At 40.8% G+C, this 16411-nt stretch overlaps 1 protein-coding gene and 1 long non-coding RNA gene across 7 annotated transcripts; one reads left to right on the top strand and one right to left on the bottom strand.

Annotated features, from left to right (window-relative positions):
- The first annotated feature begins 262 nt into the window (after positions 1–262).
- On the top strand, positions 263–13914 carry slc5a5 (solute carrier family 5 member 5). 6 transcript variants are annotated; one of them, XM_047800228.1, is made up of 18 exons: positions 263–438; positions 817–918; positions 3804–4153; positions 5347–5412; positions 5567–5618; positions 5761–5828; positions 6151–6305; positions 6521–6661; positions 6867–6996; positions 7395–7483; positions 7854–7966; positions 8175–8245; positions 9258–9344; positions 9553–9755; positions 10494–10597; positions 12079–12161; positions 12704–12792; positions 12918–13914. In XM_047800228.1, the coding sequence occupies exons 2-18, from the start codon at positions 900–902 to the stop codon at positions 12952–12954; spliced, it is 1857 nt and encodes a 618-aa protein (XP_047656184.1). In that variant the 5' UTR covers positions 263–438; positions 817–899; the 3' UTR covers positions 12955–13914. The 6 variants fall into 6 exon arrangements, 5 of the variants coding, with proteins under 5 accessions (XP_047656184.1, XP_026988894.1, XP_026988898.1 ...); XM_027133093.2 differs by having other exon boundaries at positions 825–918; XM_027133092.2 differs by having other exon boundaries at positions 264–438; positions 865–918.
- On the bottom strand, positions 5504–7536 carry LOC113634263. Its single transcript, XR_003438468.2, has 3 exons — positions 7331–7536; positions 6489–6634; positions 5504–5608 (listed from the first exon to the last, which is right to left on the bottom strand). It is a non-coding gene; the product is annotated as an uncharacterized LOC113634263 (long non-coding RNA).
- Positions 13915–16411: the final 2497 nt, after the last annotated feature.

Raw genomic sequence — 16411 nt, forward strand, 5'->3', positions numbered from 1 at the left:
CAAGAACAGGGGTGCCTAAACTTTTAAACAGGAGAGTGGACTTCTTCCCTAAAAATCATTCCCTTCTTCTGCAACAGCCAATCACAACACATATGGGTTATTTAACCTACCGAGCCCCGCCCACTGACTCCACCCCAAGCATCAATACAGTGTGGCCGCACAAGTGGCTCATGTGCACTCAGGTAGATCCTGAGAGGACACACACACACACACACACACACACACACACACACACACACACGTGCGCACACCCACCCACACATACACACACACACACACACACACACACACACACACACACACACACACACACACACACACACACACACACACACACACACACACACACACAGAAAGAGTCTGTACAAAACTAGAGTGTTTTGGAAAAATGTTCATTTCTCAACCGGAGGGTCGAGAGGACACAAAGTGTAAAGAAAGGTAAGATGAATACATTTAATAAGTTTATTAACATTTAACATGTAGGTTTATCTTAAAATAAACATTTATTGTATTTATTATTTATATATTGTACCGCAGCTGACATGCAAAGTGTTAAGATTCCACACATCTACAGGATCTTCTAAAGGAAGATCTCACACCTACTGATTCCTCTCAGAATGTGATAGTGTTGTATCATTTAGAGGAATAATAATGAGCTACAAATACCAGTGGAGAACCTTCAGGTGTCTGTTAGTGCGCTGAAGACGAGAAAAGGAATTTCAGCTTTCAGCAGGACAAAGACCCAAAGTTCACATCCACATGTGTGTGTATGTGTGTGTGTGTGTGTGTGTGTGTGTGTGTGTGTTTGTATAACAGTACAGCAGGGTGTTCTCTGTGTGTGTGTGTGTGTGTGTGTTTTCACAGCTGAAGTGTAGCTGCAGTGTGTGAGGAGACTCGGGATGTCAGCAGCTCTAACAGGTACAGTGTAAAAAATATTTATAATTAATAAGTAAATACATTTTTGTTTGTTTATCAAAAAATATTTCTGTGGAAATTTGTATGAAATGTAAATAATAATAATAATAATAATAATAATAATAATAATAATTATTATTATTATTATTATTGTTCTTGTTATTAAATGCATTTTATTATATTTTTTAAATGAGCTTATTATCAGTGTTGTATAAAGTATAGAAAGCAATACTCGAGTAAAAGTACAAGTATCGTACTAGAAAAAGACTTCAGTAGAAGTGAAAGTCACCTTTTAGAATATTACTGAAGTAAAAGTCTTAAAGTATCTGATATTTACTGTACTTAAGTATCAAAAGTCATTTTCTGATATTTAATGTACTTAAGTAATTGAAGTAAAAGTAAAAAGTAAAATTTCAAGTTCAAGTTCAACTTTATTTCATTTCCCGAAGGCACTTTTTTTTGCAGCATACAGGCATATCACAAAAACAAACAGAACATAAAAAAGCAACACAATTCCCAAAAAATAAAAATAACTTTAGCTCGTATTTAAAAGTTTAACAGCTGATGCAACAAAAGCATGTTTGAACCTATTTGTTTTACTAATTATGATCCTGTTCCTAATACCCGAGGGTAGAAGGTCAAAATCATTATACATAGGGTGGGAATCATCTGATAATATAGTCTGGGCTTTCCCCAAAACCCCTCTACAGTATAACTGGGCCATAGACATCTGCTTCCTCCCTGTTATTTTACTTCCCTGATTTACAGTTTACAAATTTCTGTGATTTTCAGTAGGTATAAGATCAGGGGCAGTTCTAGGGTTTCATCTTTAGGGGTTTTATCCCTCAGTGAGAATTTAAAACAAGAAGAGTTTTATATTATATATTATATGACTACACAGTAAGCCAAAAGTTATGGTGTTATTAAATGGTAAAAGTGGACACCAAAATTTTATGCATGATGTAATGATGTCAGTCTTGACTCAGATCAGTTCATGTGTGTGTGTATTCTCTACAAACAGTGTGTCCGATGAATGACGTCATTAATAAACTAATATTCACAAGACAAAGACCAAATCAATAAATATTATTTTTATTTAGTGTTGTATGGATTGTTTGCATTAATATTTAGTTTGTGCTACAACTCTGGTAATAAGAATAGTGACATTTCACTGCTTTTGGTTGCCCCCGTTATAGATAAACGCCCCCAGCTCTGACTGCGCGTGCACGCTGCGCGTACCTGTGCTTCTCCGTACAGCCTGCGGAGCGTAATACAATCTAGGAGCAGTGATACACCAAACCTCCCTTATTACAGTCACACACATTTCTGCTGACTTTATTTTGTAGTAACGAGTAACGCAGATGTTTAGTGGGAAAATAACGGAGTAAAAGTTTACATTTTATCTCGGAAATGTAGTGGAGTAAAAGTGAAAGTTGTCCTAAATTTAAATAGCAAAGTGGACGAGGGTGAAGGTCAGGTGAAGCCACACTGCTGTAACAGGGCAGCGTCACACACTCAGAGGGCAGAGATTCACACACCTCGTACACACATGAGCTTACAGACTCTCACACACAGACACGTCTGATGCACTGTCTGGATCCCTGGATGAAAAAGTGAAGGTTTTTCTGTCACTCTACTCAGAAACCATTATGAACGGTTTGAATGAATACACCACCACGCCACCAGGGGGCATCTTCACCTGAATATTCAATCACTTTGTCACCTTTTATTTAATATCCTGTCTACAGCATATAAAAACGACCTGGACTTTACACACGATAAACTCTTTGTCTGTTCATTCCTGCTCTGACCTTGTTCTGACCTTGACCTTGACCTGCCCGAACCCGTCAGCCCTGCGATCTTTACTAAATACTTCGATCTGAAGTTGTTACTGACTGCATCTGTACCGATTCACTGTATGACCTGGAACTGTTCTCTGTTCATGTTTTTTTTTGGCTCATTGTTGTCTGACAATTCCTTGGAGTCTCCACTGCTCAACAAGGCTTCACCTTTAACCCCAGATCCAGCAGAGGGTTGTGACCTAAGCTCTGCTATCAAAACTCAAACTCAGCTGGAAAGCAAGTCCCAAGATCTTAACATATCTCCAGAGCAATGGAGCAAATCCGGTTCTGTTCAGGAGACACTGGAGCATGTCTGCATTTTTTAGGGAAAGGATCCACCAGGTTCTTGCTCTGGTTTCTGGAACAGCATTCAGCTGAACTTCTGCTTGGTTTATCTCACAATGCTGAAGGAGACCTCTGGTAAGGTTAAAAGTGAATTTCACGAAGATTCACAGTATTTTCTACCATTGTTTCATTTGAGGATTCTGATCTATAGCAGGTCCACTAACTTCTCCTCAGAGGTAAACCAAAAGTACTCAAACGGTCATAGGAGGCCATTCAAGTATTCCAAGCTCCCTGAAGCATAAAGAAGACAGCAGTGTCTTGAGTGTCTGACCTTCTGCTCAGTAGGTCCCTAAATGTCTTGTTGTTTTCTTCTTGGCCCTTTGTCAGTTCTGGAGAGATGTCCTGTGGTGTTTGATGATCTTCACAGTGTTTCATGGTCACATCTAAAGTTTTAGAAATTCTTTTGTAGCAATCTCCTGATCCTGAGGTCCCGTACAAGCTTGTTGGCTTCAGCAGTCAGAAGATACTAAGAAAATCCCACAGAAACAGTCGCTCTTACTTCAACATGAGTGTGAATGTGATTGGTTCATTCTGAACCTTTTTTTAGTTGTATTTATAACATTTAGGAAATGGATCTGATTATTAATCTTGGTTTCATTTGTTACATTTTACACAAAAACAAGACATTTGAAGAGGGGTGTGTAAACTTTTTTCACTGTTTAATGGTGAACTGTTCTTCTTCTTCGTCGTCGTCTTCTTCAGAGCGGTTGGGCTTCACTGCGGGAGACTACGCTGTATTCGGCGCCATGTTGGCCGTCTCCTTGTTTATCGGATTATTGCAGTCTCTTCTCTCACGTCGGCGGAGGTTCTCTGATTTAGACTCAATGGAGAATTTCTTCACTGGTGGGCGGAGCCTGGGGGCGGTACCAGTAGGAGTGTCTCTGTGTGCTAGCTTCATGTCAGGTGTGCAGGTACTGGGGGTTCCATCTGAGACGTACCTGTATGGCTTCAAGTTCCTCTACATGTGTTTGGGGCAAGGTATCAACTCCCTCCTGACAGCCACACTGTTCCTCCCTGTATACTACACACTGAACATCACGTCTTCTAACCAGGTACACACACACACACACACACACACACACACACACACACACACACACACACACACACACTCTGTTCCCTCAGGGTTTGTATAGTATCTGGTCTGGTTCAGTCTGAAGTGTAAAAAAACACGCAGATTGAATAAAAATATTTTCAGTAGAAGTTGATGTTATCACCTCCTCGTGTCAGGAAAACCTTTCCCCAGATGTAGGAGGAGAAGTGTGAAGGACAGTAAGATAGACCAAACAAGATAGAAGGACGCCTTCATATGGCTTTCTCACACAGCGAGGTCACTAAACATCTTCTCAGAATAATATGTTTGTCACACACACACAGTATGCAAGGAAAACATGATCAGAATCAACTAAAAAACACACCATCACCCCGGCTAACCAGGTGTACACACACACACACACACACACACACACACACACACACACACACACACACACACACACACACACACACAACATAACCCCGGCTAACCAGGTGCACACACACACACACACACACACACACACACACACACACACACACACACACACACACACACAAAAAACAACCCCCCCTATCTAGTTTTACACACACACACACACACACACACACACACACACACACACACACACACACAACATAACCCCGGCTAACCAGGTGCACACACACACACACACACACACACACACACACACACACACACACACACACACACACACACACACACACACACACACACAACATAACCCCGGCTAACCAGGTGTACACACACACACACACACACACACACACACACACACAAAACATAACCCCGGCTAACCAGGTGCACACACACACACACACAACATAACCCCGGCTAACCAGGTGTACACACACACACACAGACACACACACACACACACACAGACACACACACACACCATAACCCCTGGTAACCAGGTGTATACACACACACACTCTCTCTCTCTCTCTCACACACACACACACACACACACACACACACACACACACACACACACACACACACACACACACACACACACCATCACCCTGGCTAATCAGGTGTACACACACACACACACACACAGCCAACAGATCATCACTACTGTGAAGATGAGGAGTGAAACTGTCTCTAAAGCATATTATGAAAAGCCCTCTGTGTGTGTGTGTGTGTGTGTGTGTGTGTGTGTGTGTGTGTGTGTTTCCTCAGTATCTGAGGATGAGATTCGGCAGAGGAATGCAGCTGCTTGGAAGTCTACAGTTTCTCATAGCCACAGTAAGATCAAACACACACACACACACACACACACACACACACACACACACACACACACACACACACACACACACACACACACACACACATACACACAGAGTGATGTTTACACCATGTTTATTTATTATTGTTTGTTCCTGTTGTTTGTTGCCAGCTACTATACACTGGCATTGTTATCCTCGCTCCTGCACTCATCCTAAATCAGGGTATGCACACACACACACACACACACACACACACACACACACACACACACACACACACACACACACACACACACACACAAATACTTACTGTATGATAATACAAATACAATACTAGTGTGTGTGTGTGTGTGTGTGTGTGTAGCCACAGGATTAAACATGTGGGCGTGTCTGATCTCTACAGGACTCATCTGTACGCTCTACACAAGTCTGGTGAGAGATTAAAGTTAATTAGACACTGACGCTGTTTTTATTTCTACACAGAATCATGTTAATATCAGGTGTGAAATAAAAGTGTAATAACAGAGTAAAATGATTTATAGCTCTATTTTTGTTCAGTTATCTAATAAAGACTAATTTTACATTTTGATCTTTTTAATATTTGAATATTTTGAATATTAACTCCATTAATATTTTATCATATTTAATTTCCTACCTGGGTTAATTCCTTAATAATGACTCATTTCGGGGACGTTTTCTTGCTTATTAAAGCGGAAGTGTGTGTGTGTGTGTGTGTGTGTGTGTGTGTGTCTAGGGGGGAATAAAGGCTGTCGTGTGGACAGATGTGTTTCAGGTCGCCGTCATGCTTTTGGGTTTTATTGGGATCTTTGTCCATGGCACCGTCCTTGCAGGAGGACCAGCGAAAGTCCTAGAGATCGCCAACAACGGCTCACGCATCAACTTTAATGAGTACGAAGCCAAATGTCTCTAAATACATCTGGGACCAAACAGCTGGATGTGGTGTGTGTCAGTGTAGCACACCGAGGTGTAGGGTTAGTGCTGGAGCAAGGGAACTTAACTCTAGGGACTAAATTAATGAAAGGAGTAAATTGGACAGATATCTGTGTATCTGTAATGTTTAAGCTCACACACATGTTGCTGCGTCCTCTTTCACTCTCGGTCAGTTTTGGTCTGGATCCTCGCCAGCGGTACTCGTTTTGGAGCTTTACAGTCGGAGGGACGATGGTGTGGTTATCCATGTACTCAGCAAATCAGGCTCAGGTGCAGCGCTACATCTCCTGCAGTTCAGAGAGACAAGCAAAGTGGTGAGACATCTACAAACAGTTCATCGTTCTAAACGGAAGGCTTCCATTATAATGTCCGTTAGCTGCATTAGCATTGTAACTCTAGGGTTAAAGCAAAACTTCACATGACTCTGCTGAACGAATACACTGTCTACAACAAAGTGCATTTTGTGTACATTGTGTGTGTGTGTGTGTGTGTGTGTGTGTGTGTGTGTGTGTATTTCAGGGCTTTATTAATCAATCAGGTGGGCTTGTGTTTGATTGTGAGCAGCGCAGCTACATGTGGCATTGTGATGTTTGCTCTTTATTCCCACTGTGATCCTCTCAAATCTGGACGAATCTCTGCATCAGATCAGGTCAGTCTCTCTCGCTACCCCCCCCCCTCTCTCTCTGTCTCTCTCTCTCTCTCTCTTCCTCTCTCTCTCTCTCTCTCTCTCTCTCTCTTTCTCTCTCTGTCTCTCTCTCTCTCTCTGTCTCTCTTTCTCTCTCTGTCTCTCTCTCTCACTATCTTTCACTCTCTTTCACACCCACCCACCCACTCACACACACACACTGAATTGAATCACTGGTGAATTAAATTAAACTTATATAAAAGACCTAAACCACATCATTGTTTATTGATTGGAACAAAAACCCTTTTGAAATGCTAAATGAAATCACAGAATGAATAAATTTTTAATGTACACAAACCTTTCTCTGTATCAGTCTGTTGAATCAACACCGCCACACTGACACACTGTAAATCTGCTTACAGTACATGCCTTATTTGGTATTGGACATTTTTCGGGATCTTCCTGGTTTTCCTGGACTTTTTCTAGCCTGTGCATACGGTGGAACATTAAGGTAATAATATAAAGTTAGAATAAATATTCTAATTCTGTGTAATTCTATTTCTCCCTTGAATTTATGTTTTACCTACTACTCTCAACACATTTCCCTCAGCCAATAAGAACACACCATTACATTCTCAGCCATTCAGAACACACTATACTCCTCTTGTCCAATCCGAACACACCATACTCCTCTCGGCCAATCAGAACACACCATAGTACTCTCAGCCATTCAGAACACACCATACATTCTCAGCCAATTATAACACACCATGCTGTTCTCAGCAAATCAGAACATACCATTACATTCTCAGCCAATCAGAATGTAGAATGATTGAAGGATTACCAATTGCTTCAGGTCCTGTCTTTTTTTCTGATCACAGCACCGTCTCCACCAGCATTAACGCCATGGCTGCGGTTACGATGGAGGATCTGCTGAAACCGTTTCTGATCAATTCATTACAGAGGAAACAGATGCAGCTTTGCAAATTACTGTGTAGGAAATTATATATATTTTATTTACTATGAAATTCTTATGAATGTGTAGCTGAGTAGCCCATTCAGGCCTCTTAAACAAATGACTGCTTTACATATCAAGATGCATTTGATATGATGTTTAATGTTGTAATGTGTGTGTGTGTGTGTGTGTGTGTGTGTGTGTGTGTGTGTGTGTGTGTCTGTGTGTGTGTGTGTATGTGTGGTAGCATTTTTGTATGGAGTCGGCTGCATCACAACGGCAGCTCTCTGCTCTTTCCTGGACTGGGGAGTTCTTCAGGTTACCATCAACCTCTAAAAATCTGTGTATAGTGTATAGTGTGTAGTGTGTAGTGTGTAGTGTGTAATGTGTAGATTGTAGTGTGTAGAGTGTAGTGTATAGTGTGTAGTGTGTAGTGTAAATGCGTAGTAGTGTATAGTGTGTAGTGTAAGAGTGTAGTGTGTATAGTGTGTATTGTATAGTGTATTGTGTGTAGAGTGTAGTGTATAGTGTATGGTGTGCAGTGTGTAGAGTGTAGTGTATAGTGTGTAGTGTATAGTGTGTAGAGTGTAGTGTGTAGTGTATAGTGTGTAGTGTGTAGAGTGTAGTGTGTAGAGTGTAGTGTGTAGAGTGTAGTGTGTATAGTGTGTATTGTATAGTGTATAGTGTGTAATGTATAGTGTATTGTGTGTAGAGTGTAGTGTATAGTGTATGGTGTGTAGTGTATAGTGTGTAGTGTATAGTGTGTAGAGTGTAGTCTATAGTGTATAGTGTGTAGAGTGTAGTGTGTAGAGTGTAGTGCATAGTGTGTAGTGTGTAGAGTGTAGTGTGTAGAGTGTAGTGTATAGTGTGTAGTGTAAGAGTGTAGTGTAAGAGTGTAGTGTGTAGAGTGTAGTGTAAATGCGTAGTGTATAGTGAAAGAGTGCATAGTGTATAGGTGTATCAGCGTAGCTCTCTGTTTGACACAGATATCTGTTTATACTGAAATAAGATGTGGTAGCTCAGTGGTCAAGGTGTTAGACTACTGAATGGAAGGTCATGAGTTTGAATCCCAGGTCCACCAAGCCCCCGAGTAAGGCCCTTAATGCTCAGATGCATAAATTGTAAGTAACTCTGGATAAGGGAGACAGAAATGTAAATGAAATATTAGTGATTATTGTGGTGCTGTGTTTGGTTGATTCCATTACACATCACAGAACCCAGACCTCCTCAACTTCACAGCCCTATAGGGAAGATGCTGATGGAAGGGGAGTTAACAACAGATTAAAGCAATTTACATGCACTACTTCCTGTATCTTGTTTCCAATCACAGGGCTCGTTCACGGTCATGGGCGTGGTTAACGGGCCGCTCCTGGGTACTTTTATCCTGGGTATGTTCATCCCAGCTGCAAACAAATCGGTAAGAAGCTCGACATTAACCACCCAGTGCATTAACTACCCCTTGCTCTTTATGTTAACAGCCTCTTGCTACTAGGTTATTAAATGGTTCATTTGTTAATTCACCTTAATGTGTACAAGCTGAAGCCTTTCTGATAGAGACACACAGTAGAAACTGAATGGGTTCTTAGAAGAAAAAAGTTGGGATTTATTCTATCTTTGGTTCTCAGGGTGCGTTTGTTGGGGTGGTGGTGGGGTTCTCTCTTGCTCTGTGGCTCGCTGTTGGAAGCTCTGTTTATCCTCCAACCCCTCAACGAATGGGTGTGTTAGACACGAATGCTGATTACTGCCTCTCAGCTAACACTACACACAACTCCACCATGCTAACATCTCCAAAATCTACACTATCACCTCCAGAACCTGCAGAGGACCGGTGAGTATGACACACAGAGATGGAGGCAGTACAGTAGTTTAAACAGCCCTCTCAGTGTAAAGGAATTGGAGAACTTTTGCTAAACTTCTCCTTAAGGTCAACATTTCTAACATGTTGATGAGCAACATCTTGGTTCGACCTGTTCAAAAGTTCATGTTGTCTTTATATTTAGACAATAAATTACACTAAAGTTCATGTTTGCTATTCAATAATCCATTATTTTACATTATTAAAAGGTTTTATACATCATTTATTCATCAATACATCATATTATACATTGATTTTTTATAAACTTTGTTATTCATTCACACTTTAAAGAACTCAGTCATTCAGTTAGTAAAAAGTAACGAAGTTTGTAAAAGAGGGATTTATTCATGACTCCTTTGGTGAGTCACTTACATTTATAAATGACTCATTTATGTCTGTAAAGAGTTTAGTGAGTAATTCATTATTCTTTTAAATAAAGTGTGATTTACTTCTATTTTTAAATGACTCCTTAAGTGATATATTGATACAGTGATACCTTGAATGATTCAGTAACATCTGTAAACAACTCCCTAAAGTATTCAGGTAAGTTTCTTAAAGAAACCATGTGATTTGTTTACATCTGTAAATCACTCCAGAGGCTGAGAGAGTTTTATCCTTCGTGTCTGTGGAAACGTTGTTCACCCCGGTGTGTTGAACAGATAAAGGACTCCTTTCTCTTTTTTTTATCGTCTCTGCTGCTCTGGGTTGTAGGTATCATGATCTTCAGGATTTTTACTCCATATCCTATCTCTACTTTGGAGCTCTGTCCACTGGAGCATCTGTGTTAGTCGGATATGTGGTTAGTTACATCACAGGTGAGACTGACACGCTCATTCTAATCAGAATTTAGTTTAATTAGTTTAATTTTAACAATACACATCATCACAAAGCAGTTTTACTTCAATGAGTGTTTTAATGAGGTTAGTGAGTGAAGACCTCCTGAGATGATATGAGGAAAAACACTTTTTCACCAGGAACCATTCACAGTGGTAGCCATTCCCATCTGTGTGACTATAAACATAAAGCAACTCTAAAGTAAATAAAGTTCTAAGTATATCATCATTTACGTTTTAACTATCAAACTGAAGTCATTAACAGGTCAGTGATGGAGCACGAGGCATTTGCAGTCCTGACAGAAGAACATCCACATGGTCTTTATGTGACACCATCCACAGTGATCTCATGGTGATCTTTAGGATGTTCTAGTTGAGTTCTAAGTGGATTTACAGGATCCAGAGTGTAGTGAACACTGGCTCAAACATTCAGTCGCCTGATGGGGCTCTGGTTGAAATTATTGATTAGACCACAACAGGGCCAGGGGGGCACGGTGGCTTAGTGGTTAACACGTTCGCCTCACACCTCTTTGGTTGGGGGTTCGATTCCCGCCTCCGCCTTGTGTGTGTGGAGTTTGCATGTTCTCCCCGTGCCTCGGGGGTTTCCTCCGGGTACTCCGGTTTCCTCCCCTGGTCCAAAGACATGCATAGTTGGTTGATTGGCATCTCTGGAAAATTGTCCATAGTGTGTGACTGTGTGAGTGAATGAGAGTGTGTGTGTGCCCTGTGATGGGTTGGCACTCCGTCCAGGGTGTATCCTGCCTCGTTTCCCTGATCACGCCTTAGATAGGCACAGGCTCCCCGTGACCCGAGAAGTTCGGATAAGTGGTAGAAAATGAATGAATGAATGACTGAATGAATTCAAAGTCCAAGGCCACATTTTTGTCATTTAAAATAAAAAAAGCAAACAAGTTTTTGAATATTTAAAACAAAGAAAGTTAATGATGGGTATTATGAATATTCTGTACTGTCTCTTGCTCCCTCAAGTGTGTGATATTGATAAATTCCTTGTACAAAAGTTCAGATTTTGTTCATGTCTAATCTCTTCTACTGAAGTGTGTGGTCAGATGATGGATTGATTCTGAGTGGATGGTTTTGTAGAATTAGAGTCACAGAATGACTTACAGTGTGAATGTCTGACGTGGTTGTGTGGTGAAGTGTCTATATTATGACTAAAGCACCTGTAAATGAGAGGAGATAACGATCTGAGATGATCAGACCAGGGAAGTGAAGTGTGACTAGATTTTCTAAATTCAATCTGAAAGTTAGAATGAGATCTAGAGTGTGAGCTCCCGTTAAATCTATGACAGGTCACAACTGCTGTTCTCAGATGTTCTGACTTATCAAAAGGAACATTAAAGTCTCTATAATTAATCCTTGGTCTTTGTTTTTGCGGCTGCTTGTGCATGTTTATCATCACTTAGGTTAAAAAATCTTTAAAGCTAAACCTATTTTTTTTTTAGGACCAACACTGAGGGGCTCGATCCAGCCTGGTCTGCTGTGGTGGGATCTGAAAGCTGACCGTGATGCTCCTCAGGATAGCACAGTAAATTCAAACACACATTCAAATTTACATGATGATTATCACAAACACAACATTCACTCGGTGGCACAGTGAACCGTGTCTTTGTGTAAATGACTCCGCAAACGATTCGACTGCAGTCAGATTTATAACCACTGTAATCTATTTCTAAATGACTCCTTTACTGATACAGTTACATTCTGATTAACAGAAAAACCCGATTCATTCGGTAAGAGAGTGGACCATGTATTTGGGTAAATGACTCCTTTGTTGATTCAAATTGAATCATTTGCAATGTTCTGTAATCAAATCAATTAACTTTTTGCATGTTTTGAAAACAGCTTGTTTCTTTAATATGTCAGTCTGTGATCGACGAGTGTTGAGTCAGAGTTTATCTTGCATGTTGGTGAAAACGTTCACTCTGCTGTGGTGAACAGAATTAAATACAGTACAATGGAATTAAAAGGAATGAGAAAAGCTGTGTAAACTTTTCATCACAGTATTCATTAGAAATGATGAAGACCTTCAAGTTCTCCTGAGTTACTCGTTTTGTTTTTCATTCGCAGGAGGAATCGATGGTTCTGAATCCCACCATTGTCCTTCAGAACCCTGAGAAAGATGCTGATAAAGAGCGAAAACCTTCAGTATCTGTTATGTGAGAAACTTTTGTGCTGGTTGTGGATTTATACAACATAAAGTTGGGATGAATTCTTCTGCTAATCTCTCTCTCTCTCTCTCTCTCTCTCTCTCTCTCTCTCTGTGACGGACACAAACACACAGAAATGTAATGACTAACATTCCACACATTCCTTCTTAAGCCTGAAACAATAGTGTTGGTGTTCTTATCCTATTTTCAGCTCATCTTTCAGCATTACACAACACTCCTGCACCACACCTGGCTGTCTCATCAACACACCTGTCTGTCTCATCAACACACCTGTCTGTCTCATCAACACACCTGTCTGTCTCATCAACACACCTGTCTGTCTCATCAACACACCTGTCTATCTCATCAACACACCTGTCTGTCTCATCAACACACCCTACTGTCTCATCAACACACCCTACTGTCTCATCAACACACCTGGCTGTCTCATCAACAGACCTGTCTATCTCACCAACACACCTGTCTGTCTCATCAACAGACCTGTCTATCTCACCAACACACCTGTCTGTCTCATCAACAGACCTGTCTATCTCACCAACACACCTGTCTGTCTCATCAACACACCTGTCTGTCTCATCAACATACCTGTCTGTCTCATCAACACATGTAAACTCATTTACAGACTCAAAATAAAGGAGTCATTGCTGGTATATAAACATGTTCTGTAAACATGATCATCTACAAATCTGACTGATTTATACAACACAATTTAACCAAGCAGATTAACAGAAGTCTGGATGTAGGTTTAGACAAATGCAGAGCAGCACAGACAGTAAGTCAGTACATCTGAGTTAAAAATCCTGCTAGTGTTCAGGTGTGAAGGCATAAATACAGACAGCAGTCGGAGCGTTTACAGGATGTTCAGTATGAGAGAGTTTCATGAGTCTGAAGTTCCAAAAGTGAATGACAACAAAAGAGAAAGTGACCAAATGTATTAAAACAGACAGAACACTGAAGGCAGCGTGAGTGAGGATGAGGTTTAAACTAAAATCAACACATCTTCTGAGCTGTGGGAAATACGCTGAGCTCATCTGTTTGTGGGTGTTTTTTTGTGTTGTTCTGTTAAACTGATCCTGAACTCTGATTAAACACATCAACATCTTTCCTCCAGCAGCTTTAAAGTACTCAGTGTGTAGCAATAACACAGCGGCTGAAACACTGTGCTGCGTTTCTCTGCTTTAAACATTAAGGTTTGTTCCTGTGACGGAAACAAGAGCACTACTGAAAACCAGAAACCACACACACACACACACACACACACACACACACACACACACACACACACACACACACACACAATTACACACACACACACATGCCCAAATACACACAAACACACACACACGCACACATTTACACATACATACACACATACACATACATACACACACATTTAGAACATTCACACAGCCTTATCTTCCTGTCTATAGAAAGGTACACACACACTGTCACAACCGGGAGGAGGAAGACAGACCCAGATACAGGATAACTTCAAATTAGTAGGGTAACATTAAACATTAAACAGGAACACAGACAAAAACTAAACAGGACAAAAGGACAAGGGTACACCAACGGTACATAGACTATACGCTGGTGGTACACTGACGATACACTGACGGTGCACTGATGATACACTGATGGTACACTGATGATACACTGATGATACACTGATGGTACACTGATGGTACACGGTACACTGACGATACACTGATGGTACACTGATTGTACACTGACGATACACTGATTGTACACTGACGATACACTGACGTTACACTGACGATACACTGACGTTACACTGATGGTACACTGACGTTACATTGACGATACACTGATGGTACATTGACGATACACTGATGGTACATTGACGATACACTGACGTTACACTGATGGTACACTGATGATACACTGATGGTACATTGACGATACACTGATGATACACTGACGATACACTGATGGTACACTGACGATACATTGATGGTACACTGACAATACACTGACGATACACTGATGGTACACTGACGATACACTGATGGAACACTGACAATACACTGACAGTACACTGATGATACACTGACGATACACTGACGGTACACTGATGATACAATGATGATGCACTGAAGATACACTGACGTTACACTGATTATGCACTGAAGATACACTGACGTTACACTGATGATGCACTGAAGATGTACTGACGTTACACTGATGGTACACTGACGATACACTGATGATACACTGATGGTACACTGATAGTTCATAGACAGTACACTGATACACTGATGGTACATGGACGATACACTGATGATACACTGATGATACACTGACGATACACTGATATTACACTGATGATACACTGACGATACACCGATGATACACTGAAGGTACACTGACGATACACTGACGATACACTGATGGTACACTGATGGTACACTGACGATACACTGATGTTACACTGACGATACACTGACGATACACTGATGTTACACTGACGATATACTGACGATACACTGACGATACACTGATGGTACACTGACGATACACTGACGTTACACTGACGATACACTGACGATACACTGACGATACACTGACGATACACTGATGATACACTGATGATACACTGACGATACACTGATGGTACACTGACGATACTCTGATGATACACTGATGGTACATTGATGATACACTGATGATACACTGACGATACACTGACGGTACACTGACGATACACTGACGATACACTGACGATACACTGACGATACACTGATGGTACACTGACGATACACTGATGTTACACTGACAATACATTGATGATACACTGATGATACACTGACGATACACTGATGTTAGACTGATGATACACTGACAATACACTGATGTTACACTGACGTTACACTGATGATACACTGATGTTACACTGATGTTACACTGACGATACACTGATGATACACTGACAATACACTGATGATACACTGATGATACACTGATGTTACACTGATGATACACTGATGATACACTGATGGTACACTGACGATACTCTGATGATACACTGATGATACACTGATGATACACTGATGATACACTGACGGTACACTGATGATACACTGACGTTACACTGACGTTACACTGATGGTACACTGACGTTACACTGATGTTACACTGACGATGATTCCGCGCTGCCATCGGCAACAGTTATATAGACATAATTAACAACAGGGAACAGGTGTGTAAAGATGGGGAGGAGTAAACAAGGGCGGGGCAGACACGTGACACGGAACATACACAAACACACATGACCAAAAGTCCGGGCTGAGTCCTGACACACACAGACACACAGACACATAGACACACACACACACACGCACACACACACACACACACACACACACACACACACACACACACACACACACACACACACACACAATTACATACAAACTTAATAACACTCTAATTACATGTTTATCCTTTATAAATTTATATGAATGGTCAGTATATGAAGCTAAAATCACATGGGTGTTTGTGTGTGTGTCTGTGTGTGTGTGTGTAGTTTGATAGTGAATATATTTAGTGTCTATTGGCTTTAAATTGTATTTTATTTCCTTTCCTT

The sequence above is a fragment of the Tachysurus fulvidraco genome, chromosome 14 (genome assembly GCF_022655615.1).
Source record: "Tachysurus fulvidraco isolate hzauxx_2018 chromosome 14, HZAU_PFXX_2.0, whole genome shotgun sequence".
NCBI classification, from domain to species: domain Eukaryota; kingdom Metazoa; phylum Chordata; class Actinopteri; order Siluriformes; family Bagridae; genus Tachysurus; species Tachysurus fulvidraco.